This window comes from Myotis daubentonii, chromosome 8 (assembly GCF_963259705.1).
Source record: "Myotis daubentonii chromosome 8, mMyoDau2.1, whole genome shotgun sequence".
Taxonomy (NCBI): Eukaryota; Metazoa; Chordata; class Mammalia; order Chiroptera; family Vespertilionidae; genus Myotis; species Myotis daubentonii.
In genome coordinates, this window is record NC_081847.1 from 40,058,207 (window position 1) to 40,074,750 (window position 16,544).

Consider the following 16,544-nt stretch of genomic DNA (forward strand, 5'->3'; position numbering starts at 1 on the left):
GCTTTAGAGAGGGCGTGTCTTTCTAATAAAATGTAGTAGCCTATATTGAAAAAAAAAATGTTAGGGAACCAGCTTTCTAATGCTAACTTTGTCAGATATTTGCTACTCTAAGATTTAGACGACCACTGAGAAGTTTAGAATTATAATTTGAAGATCTAAAGTTATTCAACCATTACATAAGAGTGGGCTCAGATACCATCAGATGACACTGGATTAATGAGACAGGATTTATTTTGGCCACAAGGGAATGAAAGAAAGAGAAGGGAAGGAAGGAAGAAGGAAAGAAGGAAGGAAGGAAGGAAGGAAGGAAGGAAGGAAGGAAGGAAGGAAGGAAGGAAGGAAGGAAGGAAGGAAGGAAGGAAGGAAGGAATTAGCAACTAACAGTGACTTAAAAGATATTTACTGTTTGCTTAATTACTACAGAGATTTGGAATTTATTTACATAACAGTTCATGAATATACCTGTTCCATACAAGAAGGCATGTCTGCTCTTAAGTTAGGGTATGTGTAAGTCTATTGATATTTTGGAAGTTTCTGTCACTAAGCATTCCCCAACCAAAGTTGTTGGCCTACAGGAAATGCGTAACTAAAAAGAACTTTAAAGTCATTTTTTTTCTCTAGTCTGTACTGCATACCATTTTGCCAGAGGGTCAGAGAGCATCACCTCTCAGACTAATTGGAAACACCACCTCAATTTTGCTGTATCATGTACACTTCTATCTGTGAGAAATGAGAAAGAACCAAAGACATTCTTTTCCAGTTCCTGCTCATCTAAAAGATTAGGAGTCATCAGCAACAGTGACAATTATTACCTAATCTAAATATAATGTGCTAACAAGCAGGCATGGTTTACTGTGGATAATCCTTGATTTATATAATTAAGAGCTACTGAAGTGTACGTATCTCTTATTTTTATTTTTAACTGTAGCTAAAGTCATTGTAATGTGTTTTTCCTTGTCCATCTCAATGTAGCCACTGACTTATAGATAGTGCAGTAGAATTTAGTCACCATTCATCTAAATTTACCATGATCCAGTAATATCAATATTGTCTTTTTTTTTTTGGAAAGTTTTAAAATTAGTCATCACCATAATCCCTCTGCTTAGCCACAGAATTCTGCAATCTTTATAATTAAGGAGTGGCTTTGTGAGCTTTTTTTAGAAGCAAAAATTAAATTCCTAACCTGTTAGAAATCAAATTTAAGGGATTTCAAGTAAGTTTTGTGAAATAAGGAGGGCAAGGGTTTATATCTGCTTCTCACAGTTGAGATAACATTCTAAGTGTCATTTCTAAAGGGAGCAATTTTTTCTGTTTATTTTTCTCCAACTAGTATCAATTTGTACTTTGGGATTGAAATTGGGATTTTTTTTTTTTTAGGAAATAGATGCCTATTAGTTTACGTAATCCAGACTGAATAAATACACAGTTATTTAACATAAATCCAGTGTTTCCTAACTTCTAACCCAGAGAGTGAGCACAGGCATTGTTAGCATCGCATCTGGGATACCAGCACCCTCAGGATGGATGGAAAACAAGGGCAGCACGCTGGGGATACTGAACAAAATGCAGCTGAGCTGGTGAGTATTGCAAATAGCCTTTAATCTTTCATGTCTAATATTCTTGCTTTCGACCTTTAACATTTAACCCTTCAAGAAAATTAAGTTGCATATCTTTGATATTTGCTATTATAGAATCTGAGATTTTATTATCACTAATCACAAGTGTTGAGGGAGTTATTTAGTATGCCAAATAGTGCTCTCACATCACTTGGGAATTTTGCATTAGACTTTTCGCTTAAATTTTGATATTTATATCAGAAGACACCAGAAGACGAAATTTGAGTAGATGGTTTGAAATGTGTTTATAGCAAATATTAACAATATTATTTGTATTTCTGAATATTTTGATCCAATGAAAATATTTATTCTCATTGGCCTACTTGTACTTAAAGTGATAATTTATGAAAAATGTCTTACGGCAGAGGAACATATGCTTAAAATGTGTTACTCTAGTAATGCAAAAATTCTATTTCTTAGAACATATAAAGCGTCTCATTCACAAACAAATCCCTTCATTTTACAAATGAGGAAAGTGAAACATTAGAAGTCTAGCTAGCCAGTGGCAGAACCAGAAACTGAACTCAGATTTCTCACATATAATCTACGCATTGTAATGGGCTACTTTTCAAATATCTGGACTACTATGTTCCTAACAAAGAAAAATAAATTTTATAATTAGCTTGAGGTTGTAGAACCAAGCCACAAGTGAAACAAAATAAATACAAGGCTAGGATTTGACATCGAATTGCTTTTCAACTTGAAGGCTGTATTTGGGGATTCATTAACGGTACCACCATAGCATTAATGTATAGCATGCCTTATGTGTGAAGGAAGCTGAAAAATGTCACGGCTTTAGTATCTTTTATACATCATTTTGTTTCTGTCTCCTTTTCATAATATATTAAATAAGCTGTGGTTATTCCATTAAGTCATATATTTAATTAATTATGCTAAAAAACACGAACAGTAAAATCAACTTCTGAGACTGTGAAAGGAAATAGTTAGAATTTCCCATTTTTTTAGTAATCTGATGACAATCTCTTAGATCCCCCAAAACAAGGGGCAGGAGACATTTTTTTAAACAATTATTCTATGATTTTAGAACATTTGGAAAATTACAAAGAAAGAGTCACTCATGATCCATCCCAGAGAAAACCACTGCTAATATTTTGCTTTCTGTCTCCTCTCACCCCAATCAAATGTAATTTTATTGTTGGTTGATTTATTTTGAAACATTAAATTTTTGTCTATTTTTTTCCTGTAAAATTTCCATAAAGCTCTTAATTAAAATTTAGAGAATTGAGAGCTTATGCTACTGAGACCTTCTATAAGAGAACATTTATTTAAGCTGTCTTTTTGTTCCTCAGTAAAGTTCCATGGTTTTCTTAATATAAGCCTTATGGTATTTTATATGCTTAACCATTTCATATGTTTTATTACTATTGCAGTTGCTAACACACACACACACACACACACACACACAAACAACAAGTACTGTTACATATATTTTTCATATTTTGATATATGGGATTCTGTTTGTACACAATTATATTATGTGGACATAATGCTAGTTTTATCTTCACATTTTCATTATTGCTCCATGTTGATGAGAACATCTAATAAAACAAAATAAATGAACAAACAGAAAAGGAACAGACTCATAGATGCAGAGAACATTTTGATGTTTGCCAGATGGGGAGGTGGTGGGGAGCTGGGTGAAAAAGGTGAAGGGATTAAGAAGTACAAATTGATAGTTACAGAATAAGAATGTAAAGCATAGCATAGAGAATAGAGTCAATAATATTTTAATAACTATGTGTGGTGTCAGATGGGTGCAAGATTTATCTGGATGATCACTTAGGAAGTTATAGAATGCCTAATCACTGTGGTGTACACCTGAAACTAATATAATATTGTATGTGAACTGTAATTGAAAAATAAGAAATGATTTACAATTTTAAAAATGGGAAAAATATTACCTAATATTGGTGGTAGAAGATATTCTTCACTCCTGACTTTAAAGGAAGGTGCCTGACATTTCACTGTTATATATGATGTTGGTCATTGATTCGAGGTCAATATTCCTCACCACAATTGGGAATTATTCTTTTATTTTTATTTCTTTGAGATTTGTATTGTTTGTCTGCTTGTGTCACAACGGACTACTCAAATTTGTTGAATGACCCTTGGGCATCTACTGAAATGATCATTTATTTTTGTTCTTTGATCATTTGATATGAAAAATGTATTTTTATAATTTATATCATTAAATCATTTTTAGGGTTTCAGATTCTCCTAGATTGATGAGTTCTTCATTTGATACATGTTAGAGTCATATAATTTTTAATATATTTTATATGTCTATGTTTCTGGTTCAAATAAACTTTCTTTAACCTCAAAAACCAGGGTTGGTTGTCTGTTTTAAATTCTTTCTCTGCAGTTACCCAGAAATCCATACTGTTCAAATTGCAGAACACACTGTTGTTGTAGATCGTCTCCTGTGACCTTCCAGCCGCAATGGGTAAGGTTTGAAAACTGGGGGACATGGGAAGTTTTCAGTAGTCCTTTGGCACAAAGGAAAAATGGAAAAAATGGGACAGGCAGGCCCTCAACTCCTGCCCCCCCCCCCCCTTGCAGGGTCTCCTCTCCTTTAACCCTTCATTTGCTGCTGTCTTTTGGCTCTTCAACCCTTCTTCAGAGCTTCCCTCCACAATCTCTGGGAAAAATCTAGAACCTGCAGCCCCCAATCTTTTATCAGTGCTGTAGTCTGTTCCTTTAAGATCCCCTCCATACTAGAGATTTCCCATTTTAATGTCTTTCTAGGCTCAATGAAAGTTCTTCCATTTATGGTTAATAGATAAAAATGTATTTAATAAATAATTCTCTAATTATAAACTCTCAATAGATAATGTGAAAACAGGAAATAAAGATGAAAAAAAAAGAATATTTGTTAATTTTCCTCACCCAAACATAACCAATCTAAATGTTTTGATATGCCTATACATTATTTTTCTACCCATGAGGACTAATTAGATAATTTATATTGCAGTGTTAGTAGCAGATAATAACTTAATGTAATATATTCCTGAGGCAATCTACTTGCATTTGAGATGACACCTTATTGCTTTACTGTGGAAGGGTAACTAAGAGGGAACATTTTGTTCTCATGGACTAGTGGACAAGGGGTGTGTGTGGGGGGGTGTTTTTGTGCTTATTTGAAAGACAGAGTGGAGGTTGATATGTTGTGCTTTAAATTATATCATTTGGGAAAGGTTAGCCTTATTCTAATTGCAATCACTTACCTAAGCTGCTCCTATGTAATTTGCTGAAATATCCACTTACTGTAATCCTTTGCAGGTTACAGCAAAACCATGGTCACTCTGGAAAACATTTCTGGTGTGTCTGCTGGCCTGTCTAATTGCTACAACCCTCGTTGTTCTGGTCTTATATTTTGTTCACTTTGGCAAGCACACCATGGGTACAACCATTGTCATTCACACAGACGGAAAGTCCAGTCATGTGATCTGCAACCCTGGTTCTACCGCAACTCCTGCCCCCACGCCTGGTTCTACCTCATCTCTTGCCCCCACCACTAGTGCTACTACTTCTCCTGCCCCCACCACTAGTGCTACTGCTCCTCCTGCCCCCACCACTAGTGCTACTGCTCCTCCTGCCCCCACCACTAGTGCTACTGCTCCTCCTGCCCCCACCACTAGTGCTACTGCTCCTCCTGCCCCCACCACTAGTGCTACTGCTCCTCCTGCCCCCACCACTAGTGCTACCCCATCTCCTACCACATCTCCTGCCCCATCAATCCTGACTGAATCTCAGAGCACCCCACCACCTGCCACTGTGCCCAATCAAAGCTCTCCTACCACGGTGCCTCCATCTACCACGCAGCCAGCTGAAACCACCACCTCGGATCACGAAGTCGAAATTGAAGATGGCGAATGACATTTTTGAGCCCTCAGCCCTCCTCATGCCAGGCCAACACTCTTACTCTGGAAGGAGGCATGTCTAAGCTGTTCTGTCTTCTCTGCCAAGAGATTCCACAGCATTTGTCTTCATGAAATCTTGCCCCTCTTGCTCAATCATTTGCTGGAATTCCCATATGGTGATGACTCAGTCTTGGGACCGCCAATGTTCAAATGATTGGAAAAGAAAAATTTCACTGAGCCTGGTTGACTCATCCAGCCGGGGACCCAGAGTTTCCTCTTCACCCCTTCTGTACAACCCACCTCGTTTATCACCCATGAAGATTCCAGCTGCCGAAGAGGCCGCCAGGTGGACCTGCTCTACTTCACTCCCTACATGCTGGGTCTTAAGCCAGTATTTTCCATCTGTTATTGATTATTTCCCAGTCTATTGTCAGCATTTGTATCCCAGTAGGGAAAGAAAGAAATGTCCAATCAAAGTGGCTAATGAACATGGCATGGATTATTAAGTACCTACTTATCATTACAGAAGTGTTCCTCCTATGGGGAATGCAGAAAAAAGGGGGTAGGTCAGTAAGGATAGGAATAATCAAGGAAGACTTCAGAGAAAGGCTGAAAGTTGCAAAGGGGTGAACATTTGGACTTAAGTAGAGATAATTTAAACAGAAAATGAGAGGGCTAAGGAGGTTTAAAAGATTTAAAATCAAAAGCACACTTAGAATGTAACAGGTGATGTATTTTCTATATCGGCATCTTTTCACTAATATTGTCAATATTATTTTCCATATTTAATATTCTGCCTAATCTCTAAACCACTATAAACTACTACTTAGAAAATTTGAATGTTTAAATTGTTTTATACTTTGCACTATAACTTTGAGGGCACATGGCTTATAATTTGCTATGAAACATAGACTCTTATTCAATATTACTTATACTACAGGCCCGGTGCATGAAATTCACCCAGCCTGCACCCTCTCCAATTGGGGACCCCTTGGGGGACATCTCTCTTACAATCCGGGACCACTGGCTCCTAACTGCTCACCTGCCTGCCTGCCTGATCACACCTAACAGACCCCCTGATGGCCTGATCAACCCCAACTGTCCCCTGTGCTGACCTGGTTGGCCCCAACTGCCCCCACCCCCGCCAGCCTGATTGCCCCTTACTCCCCTGCCACACCCTGCCAGCCTGGTCCGTTCGGTTGTTTCGGTTGCAACAATCACTTAGGCTTTTATATATATAGACTAGAGACCTGGTGCAAAAAGTTCATGCACTGGGGGTGGGGGGGTGTCCCTCAGCCCAGCCTGCACCCTCTCCAATCCCTTGGGGGATGTCCTACTGCCGGTACAAGGATCGGGCCTAAACCGGCAGTAGGACATCCCTCTCACAATCCAGGACTGCTGACTCCAAACCGCTCGCCTGCCTGCCTGCCTCATTGGCCCTAACCACTTCTGCCTGCCAGCCTGATCACCCCGTAACCACTCCCCTGCCAGCCTGATTGATGCCTAACTGCTCCCCTGCCAGCCCGATTGTCCCCAACTGCCCTCCCCTGCAGGCCTGGTCGCTCCCAACTGCCCTCCCCTGCCAGCCATTTTGTGGTGGCACCTTTGACCACATGGGGGCAGCCATCTTGTATGAGGGTGTGATGGTCAATTTGCATATTACCTCTTTATTATATAGGATTCTAAGTGCTTAATACTTAGTAAACATGTAGAAAGATTTCAATCTGGTAAAGGCTAGAGTGAAGCAGTCTTCCCATTCCACCCTCATCCTCAAAACTCCACAAAAGGAAATAAGAATGTACGTTTTCCTCCCTCCCCCCAATATAGTATTAAATCAATTCATTTCTATTGTACTTTTGATTTAAATACTTGTGAAAAAGAAAGATTCAATTTACTAGGTTAAGATGTGCTTCCCTAGATGACTTAAACTTTGCTTTGTGATTTAAAAGTAAGAAGAGCTTTTAATAAAAAGACAAATAAATTTACGGCTAAAAAATGTTGTTAAAGTTTTATAGAAGCCCTTCTATGTAACTAGATGTTTAGTAAGAGCTGCTGTTGCCTTCCTTTCCTTTTAGATAATATAGAATGCAGTGTGGTAATACAAGGATGATAATTTTTTGTGTTTAAGGAGAACCTTCTCTTAACAATGAAATTCCTACATTAAATATTTGGTTGGAGGGTATTGTAATTAAGGGCATGTGAGATCATCAAGGTTCTGTGCTTTGTAAAATAGAGATGTGAATGATCTCACAGATACTCTTTTGCTTTAGACTTTTATGATTTAATAAAATATTAAAATAGTAAACAGTGGTGGAAAATATCTTCACAAGTTAAAATATGTAACAAACAAAAATTGTACAAAGTACTATGAAAATGCTGTGAAGTGTGCATATTCAATTTAAAAGTACCAAGTTTTAATACTTTATTTAGTAAATATCAAAGCCACACATGTTCTAATATTTATTTTAAAAACTTATTCACCATACTCACATGACAGAAATAAATATATTTTATGCTCACCACTATACCACCAACGCCTTGAAATAAATCTATTTTAAATCGAGAAGCTTCTCCATTTACAACGTCTCCTACAAGCACTTTTGTGAGTCCATTATTTGCTCTTAAATGCAAAGTAATTCGTGTGGGATCAACATGTTAAGTTTTCCAATACATTTTACCAAATAAGTGTGTAATTCACTTCTTTGGATGCCTTACAAAAAAATAAAAAATTCCATTGGGCAGTTGATTCCCCAAATCTGTCAATTTATTTATATAGAAAATCTGCTGTAATAGGTAGCTGCCCCATGATGATATTAAAAAATATTTTAGGGAACCCTTTCAGAAGTTATATTATTTAAGCCACTCACTTTGATTTTTTTTTTTTTTTGTAATTTCAAAAAGCTTTTGAACTTTGGGAGCATCTCTACTTTGTAACAAATAATTTGTACATTTTAACCTATTTAGTCCTTAACTTCTTCAATAACCCCCTAAGCTTCTTATTAATTACCATTAATGTGATATTTTAGACTCCAATATCAGTGATAGACTTTGATATCAGTGCTACAAACAAGTCCAACATGTTTCTAGATTGTCACTTCTATAGCTGATTTTTGTCATATCATCATGAGAGTATTTACAGAAATATTTTTAATGATTTCAGAGAGGAAGGGATAAGGAGAGAGAGAGAAACATTAATGATGAGAGAGAATCATTGATCGGCTGCTTCCTGCACGCCCCCTACTGGGGAACAAGCCCATAATCCCGGCATGTGCCTTTGACTGGAATTGATCTTGGGACCTTTCTGTCCAAAGGCCAATGCTCTATTCACTAAGCCTAACCAGCTAGGACCATGAGAGCATTTTTGAAATTTTGTTAAAGTCTCTCTTTGTCCTACAAAATGGTTCCTACCATCAAACAGTTTCTTCCTCAAATCAAATGCAACATTCTTCATTTTTTCCCACCAGTTTCAATTTTTAAAAATTATTTTTTTTCTATTTACCCTGACTTCATATGAGACTTACTCCTTGGTGCTTTCACACTTATCACACAGGATGAGTTTTTAAATGTCCATAATGTACCTGGCTGGTGTGGGTCAGTGTGAGCACCGACCCACGAACCAGGAGGTCACAGTTTGATTCCTGGTCAAGGCACATGCTGGGGTTGTGGGCTCAACCTCCAGAAGGGGGCATGCCAGAGGTAGCTGATCAGTGATTCTCTCTCATCATTGATGTTTCTAACTCACCTTCTCTCCTTTCTGAAATCAATAAAAATATATTTTAAAAAATTTAAAATGTCCATAATGTACCTCAAGGCATACCACAAACAAAACAAAAACATGGTAGGTTAACAACAAAAAGGAGAAACTGACACAATTGTGCAGAGGGGGAACACCACCGAGATGTTCTGTCCCCGGACAAAGGTCACCCATTGGACAGCTCCTCACGAAGGAAAATAGCTCTGGCAGAGCTCAGGAGCCCACTGAAGAAACTTCAGCAGCTCAGCAGAACAACAACAAAAGCCAGAATAATTGCAAATACGGAGAAGGAAGACAGTTTCATTTTGCCTGAATCACCCCATCTCCCATGGAGGCATTGTTTAGCGCCCAAGGGAATTTCCCAGCTAGAAAAAGTTTTTTGTGCCAGGAAAAGATGAGCAGGGCGAGCAGTCAGCTTCCCTAGCCCTTCGAGGCATCGCACCAAGATCCGGCTTAGGTCTTGCCCCACCCAGGCTGCAAAGCCAAGGCATGCAGAGATGGCTATGAACACGAAGAAAAGCACTGGGTACCATGCAGCCAGAGTCATCATGGTTAGCGGCGACCTGTTCTACAGATAGATCCAGTGGTTATTGCCTCTGAAGAAGGAACCAGTGGGCAGCGCAGCTCAGAGGACCACCTACAGATTTCACCAGTTTTTGCTCCCCAACTATTCAAGCCACCTGAGTTCCTCCTCACTTCCTCCCGTCCCTGCTCCCACTGGAGCCTGGTAACTACACCAGCAGCCAGTCCAGGCCACTGTGGCTATGGGAGTACAAGATACCAGCGTGGACCTGCACAGCTGATGCCCAGCCTTGTGTGCATGGTGAGAGCTGCTCCAGCTGTGCAGTTATACTCTGCAAGCCTGATGCCAGGCACAGGCCCCCACTTCTGTGTCCGTCGCTGGGGGAAGACTGTGTAGCCATGGGAGAGCACAGCGACAGTCAAGGCCCCACAGCTGCTTATAGGCTCAAATCAGGCCCTGTCTTCTGTCACTGGCCTGCACCCCTGTGCTTACCTCCAGCTAGCCATTCCAGCTGTGCAATACATCTCCAGCCCAACCCCTGACACTAGCCTCCATTGCAGTGCAACTGTAGGGAAATACAGGAGCCTGAGGAGTATACACGGCCAATCAGGACCCCTGTAGCTACTCATGTGCCTGCAGTTAGCTGCAGCCTGGCCACCTTCCCTGGCCCCCACCACTGTGTGTGTCTGCAAAAAGCCCCTGCCACGACACAGGCACCCGAAGCTGGCCCCTGTAGGCAAGCGTGTAACACTACTATCTTCGGCCACAACTGCTGCCTTCTGTGGAACACAATCACTGGACCTGGAGATGCTGCTGAAGACCCCAACAGCCCTTGAAGCCATTGCAGACTCCTCACTGTGCTTGCCAGGAACCACATGGTTGTTAATGTTGTGGACTCTACTAGCCTCAGCCAAAGAGACAGCATGTCCTCCTGACCCCTTGCCACCACACACGTGTGCCCTACGCCACTAGACTTGGTTCTCAATGTGCTGTAATATGCCCCCTCCCACACATAAGAGTCCTCCCATACTGAAGTCAGTTCATAAAGTCTTAAGAGGTGGCTCCTTCTTCAAATGTTGCAGACACTTATGCAAGGCTACTGAAATCATGGAGAATTAGAGAAACATGAATCTACCAAAAGAATACAGTAAACTTTTAGTAGCTGGCTTGAAAGAAATGGATTTCCAGGAATTACTCAACAAAAAATTCCAACTACTTGTTCTGACGATTCTCAGAGAGCTACAAGTTACACAGATAAATACTTTAACAACATCAGGAAAACAATTTGACAGAAAACATAAAATAAGAACCAAATAGAAATTTTGGAGCTGAAGGATTTAATTACTGAACTAAAAGATTCAAAAGAAAAGAGAGCTTCAACAGTAGACTTGACCAAGCAGAAAAAGGAATCGGGAAGCTTGAAGCTAGATTATTTGACATTATGCAATAAGAGGAGAAAAAGAGTGGAAAAAAATCTATGTGATCTATATGGGTTACATCAAAACAATTAGTTTAAAAATTATTAGAGTTCTAGAAACAAAAGAGAGGAAAAAATGAACAGAAAGCTTATTTAAAGAAATAATGCTGAGAACTTCCCAATCTGGGAAGATATTTGGGCATCAAAGTTCATGAAACTCATAGGTCACTAAAGAAGTTCAAATAAAAAAGATCCTCTTCAAGACATATAATACAACTGTCAAAGTAAGAAGAGCTTTTTAATAAAAAGACAAATAAATTTCACTTCATATTCTTAATCCTTCTATGAGCCCCAAGTACTCTTTTATAAACATTCTGACAGTTGTAAAGTTCTAACAGTGTCTACTAACCATGAGTCAGATATAGTTAATTACAGGGTCAAAGGGAGCTGACCTCAGGTGCCAACCACAGCAGCTGAGGATTCAGGTCTCCAGGAGTTTCATCTGGCACAGGTGAGCATTACAACTCCTCCTCGTTGGAGGAAAACCATGCCATATGCCTGTGAGTAACCCCACAGAGCCCAGCCCTGTTCCTGGAATGGAAAAACTTACAAAGCAAGATGTTATGGTACTGACTACATCCCAGAAACATCATGCAGGAAGAGATCATGGAGATTATTTCATCCAAACTCCTCACTTTTGAGATGAAGATCCTGAAGCTAAAATAAAGTGGTAAGTGCTGGCACAGTGCTAAGGACTTTAACCCTGTTATCTTTCCAGACTGTGTATTAGTGGCAACACTGAAATGCCATGACTCATCCCGGGCTCTGCGCTAACATGAAACCTTTTCTGACTTCCATTTTGATATTCGTCCTGTATTTACTAATGTGTTTAACTCTGTTTTTATTACTACCTCATTCTTATGTGTTTTCTTTTTAGTTTGAAGAAAGAAAATCACGTACTCCAATGGAATTTTATTCTTCATATTTTTAATCATATCTTCAATTTTATTTTCCCCTAGAACCAGGTTTTCTTCTTTTCAGTTCCCAAAGGGTTTTATTTGTCTCTAAGTATAGTACATAGTGTAGTTAAAGTGTATAAGGTCTAAAACCAGGCAGCCAGGGACTTGAAACCTGGCTCTCTCACTTACTGTGTGACTTCCTGCAAATTATCTGAACTCTTAGTGCCTCAGTTTTCTCATCTAGAAAGTGGACATTAAAAAGATCATTTACTTCACGTGTCCATTGTGAATAGTGAATAGATTACTATATTAGCCTGGCACCTGGCAAGTGTTCAATAAATGTTATCTGAGGCTAATGGTGAATTCTTATGTCAAGGATGGTGTTACCCTTGCCACCTAGCATATTTCTGGCTATTGTTCCTCCTTGAATGAATACTTTATAAAGATTTAGAAAATTACAACCAATATGGGCATTCAATGGAGAAAAATGTCACAAGATTGTTGAAGCTTCTGAGAAAGTATTACTTTATCTAAAGCTGAATGAAAGTTAGGGGTTGGGTGGAATAAAATTAAAGTGCATATAGCAAGACCCTGCAATGATTGGAGGTGAAGGTCAAGTGGGAGATAAAAGGATTCACCTTCCCTCCTGCAAGTGCACCAGAGTGAATATGCTAATAGCTGGCTAAGCCACATTAAGATACACACATCTCCTCATAGTAACAAAAAATGTTTTAAAACAAATTTAGCTATTTTTTAAAAAATTGGGAACCAGTTAGGACTATTTTAGTACAGAAAATTAAGATTTAAATTTAAAAAATAAAGGATAAAGGAGTCAAATGTATGGTGACAGAAGAAGACTTGACTTTGGGTGGTGGGCACACAGTGCAATATACAGATGATGTATCATGGAAGTGTACTCTTGAAACCTATATAATCTTATTAACGAATGTCACCCCAATAAATTTAATTAAGAATGTTTTAGTGAATGAAATACATTCTTGTATATTTCAGTTTATATGGTACTTTAGATTCTCACAGACTCTATCCCCCAAGGCCATCTTCATAACATATATGCATTTAAATCAATTGCTTTTGACAATTGAGCTAGATTATCCTAGTCATGAGGGTGATTCAGGGCAGGAGGGCAAATTCAAATACTTCCACAGTTCTCTCTTCTCTCTGTAAAGTGTTCTTATCATACATACCAGGGTACCACCTGAGGAAATGATAGCATCTGGCAAAAGACATGGCCCTAGAATAGCATCATGGGTACAGAACCTACACTGCACATGGAACCACTAAGGCAGGATGGAGGCCTTGCTTCTAAAGAGTTGTATACCCTTGGGAGAATCTTTCCCACTTTGGGGAAATCAGCTTCTTTATCTACAAAATGGAGATAATCAAACCGGTTGCTAAAGTTTGTTTTCAAGATAACCTGACATCATGGGTATGAAAGCACTTTGAAGCTATAAAAAATCATAACAATAAAGAGTGGCATTATTATTTTTACTTCTTTTGGGAATGAAAAAATACTTGATTTTCGTGGGCAAACTTTTTGACTCGAGGGCCACAATGGGTTCTTAAACTGGACCGGAGGGCCGGAACAAAAGCATGGATGGAGTGTTTGTGTGAACTAATATAAATTCAAAGTAAACATCATTACATAAAAGGGTACGGTCTTTTTTTTTTTTAGTTTTATTCATTTCAAACGGGCCTGATCCGGCCTGCGGGCTGTAGTTTGCCCACGGCTGCCTTAGGGACTCTCTGCTGTCACTCCCACCCTCCCAGCTGTCCTCCACACCTGGGCCCCAGAGAGCTCTGGGGCTTCTGGGAAACGGGAAGTGGCTCTTGTTAAATTTTTCAAGACTTTGATGTCGAAATCACTTTCTTGAATAATCCTGAATGACCACAGAAATGATTGGAAGAAAACCTACCCATGGAGCATTTTCCTCCAACTTGAATGCGCTGGCTCAGCAGTAATCCTACTTAAGACTTTGATAGAGACATTTTTATTTGAAGATCTAAAGGACTGCCTGCTAAGCACCTCCTGACAAGTGGGAATCATTGCAGATCCCGGCCCAACCCTGTTTGTGGAAATAGCAGTATTACACATTTCTCTGTGAAAGAACTTCTCCACAATTGGATAAAGGAACTAATGAGCGGCGAGAGTCCTTCCCCTGGAGATACTTCTCTGCCTGCTGGGGGGAAAGGGAACTCTGAACTCCAAATTCTTTTGTTTGCTCCAAAGCCTTCCTGACCAGCCTCAGGCTGAAGTTACGTGGGCTTAACATAAGTAAATTCAAGTGTCTGTTATGTTTAGCATGTCTATACTTTAATAGTATTTTCCTAATTTGAAAAATAAAATTTGTTCAAAGCAAAAGACTATTTGGAAAATTTAAAAAGTTTAAATTTATCCTGATTGTTAAAAGTATTACAGATTTCGACTTTTCTCCCTATTGGCTCCTTCCACCCCACTTTTGCCCCTCCCCAAGCCTTCAACTTTATTCATAGTATCAGCATGCATACAATGGCAAGCACCATAAACATTTTGATGTATTGTTCTTTAGACTTCTTTTATTGTACAGAGGTGTCATGTTTTTCCTCAAAACACAAAATAAAGTACCTCATTTATTGAGATAAATTTCTCTTTTTACCCAGCAATATGTTATATTCAGCCCAGGTCAAAACAATATGATCCTATGACATGGTATGTTTTAATAACTTTACAATATTCTATTTAAGAATCCATTTTAGTTTAACCAATTCCCTACGGTTGGATATTTAGGTTGATTTCAATTTTTATGATGTGTTTAAATATGTACTATAACAAACATCTTTGAAACCAGGAGTAATTTTTTAACATAAGATAAATATCTGTATCTAAAATTTCTGTTTAAAATATGTACACTTTTAAGAATTTTCAAAACATTTTATCCAATTGTTCTGCATAAAGATCATACAAATTTTATTTCACGCCAAAAATGTACGAGTATCTAGTTTCTTGACACTATTACCAAATTAAATAATATTTTTAAATTTTGCCCAAATTGACATAAGAAGATTAGCTGAACATCAAATGTCTAAGTGCTTCATTTCATTACTGGTGAGAGTGGACATACTTTCATGCTTGCTTGTGCTATTTCATGTCTACTTATTAGATGTATGTTTAATAAAACTGCCCTCTTCATGTCTTTTGCCCATTTTAATGGGGTAACCGTCTCTTCTTACTGACTTGTAAGCGATATTTAAACATTGAAAAGCTAAGTAACTTGTCACAACTGTTGTAAATTTGACTTCGCTATGATTCCTTAAATTCAGAAGCATAGAATTGTTCTTATCTGAAGAGCTCTCTCTCTCTTTTCTTTCTTTCTTTATTTTTTTGCTGTAGTGCTATGCCTCTGAAGTTTTTCTCCAGCACTAAAGATTATATAAATATTCAAATACAGTTTCTTATTGAATGTGCTTTTTATTATACATTTAATCCATTAGAGTTTGATTTGATGGATTTCATATGATAAGGTTCAATTGTCTTTATTTTTAAAGGGCTAGAAGTTTACGTACATGGAGGTACTAAAAGGGGAAGGAGCCCCATAAAGAAAAGATGGCCAAATGGTGAAAATACCTGTGAGTTTTGTGCTCTTGTCTCATCCCCAAGTGTGTGTGGCAGGCAAGTCCCTTGACTGCTCTAAGTTGCAGTAATGTCTGCAAAGTTGCTATGGGATGAAAGGAAATAAAACTTTGAAAAAAAGGAGTACCTATATTATATATATTACATTAGAGGATTTGGAATGATGGGGATTGTAGGGTATAGAATTCCAGTTTTCGTTGTTTTTTAAAAATAATTTAATTTTTTAAAATTAAAATAATAAATTAAAAAATTAAAAAATTAATTAAATAAATATTATTTAATTTGGTAATAGTGTCAAGAAACTAGACACTCGTACATTTTTGGCGTGAAATAAAATTTGTATGATCTTTATGCAGAACAAGTGGATAAAACGTTTTAAAAATTCTTAAAAGTGTACATATTTTAATCAGAAATTTTTTAATTTAATTTTTTAATTTATTATTTTTATTTTCCCCCATCACCATTTATCCCCTCTACAACCTCCTCCACCTCCTCCCCCAACAATCACCACACTGTTGTCCATGTCCATGAGTTCTTTTTTCTTTTTTTCTCAACACTCCCTTTAACCTTCCCTCCCCCAGAGCTGTCTGCCTGCTCTCTATCTATAAGACTATTTCTATTTTTGCTGGCTAGTTCAGCTTGTTCATTAAATTCCATATATGAGTGAAATCATTCTTTTCCAAGCTTGATTCTAAGGAAAAGCCTTCCAGGGAAATAAGAAAAGTGGAGGAAAATGGGAGATTTAGGGTTAAGGAAAAGAACACAT

General features: G+C 38.2%; 1 protein-coding gene across 1 annotated transcript; it reads left to right on the plus strand.

Annotated features, from left to right (window-relative positions):
• Positions 1 to 1,260: 1,260 nt before the first annotated feature.
• On the plus strand, positions 1,261 to 6,634 carry LOC132239621 (uncharacterized). Its single transcript, XM_059706132.1, has 3 exons — positions 1,261 to 1,577; positions 4,000 to 4,080; positions 4,917 to 6,634. The coding sequence occupies exons 1-3, from the start codon at positions 1,521 to 1,523 to the stop codon at positions 5,511 to 5,513; spliced, it is 735 nt and encodes a 244-aa protein (XP_059562115.1). The 5' UTR covers positions 1,261 to 1,520; the 3' UTR covers positions 5,514 to 6,634.
• Positions 6,635 to 16,544: the final 9,910 nt, after the last annotated feature.

Excerpts from the sequence above, each read along its gene's own strand:
- LOC132239621 (XM_059706132.1), top strand. The coding sequence starts at position 1,521 with ATGGATGGAAAACAAGGGCAGCACGCTGGGGATACTGAACAAAATGCA. Across the intron at positions 1,578-3,999 it reads AACAAAATGCAGCTGAGCTG|TTACCCAGAAATCCATACTG; the intron begins GTGAGTATTGCA and ends CTTTCTCTGCAG. Across the intron at positions 4,081-4,916 it reads TGACCTTCCAGCCGCAATGG|GTTACAGCAAAACCATGGTC; the intron begins GTAAGGTTTGAA and ends AATCCTTTGCAG.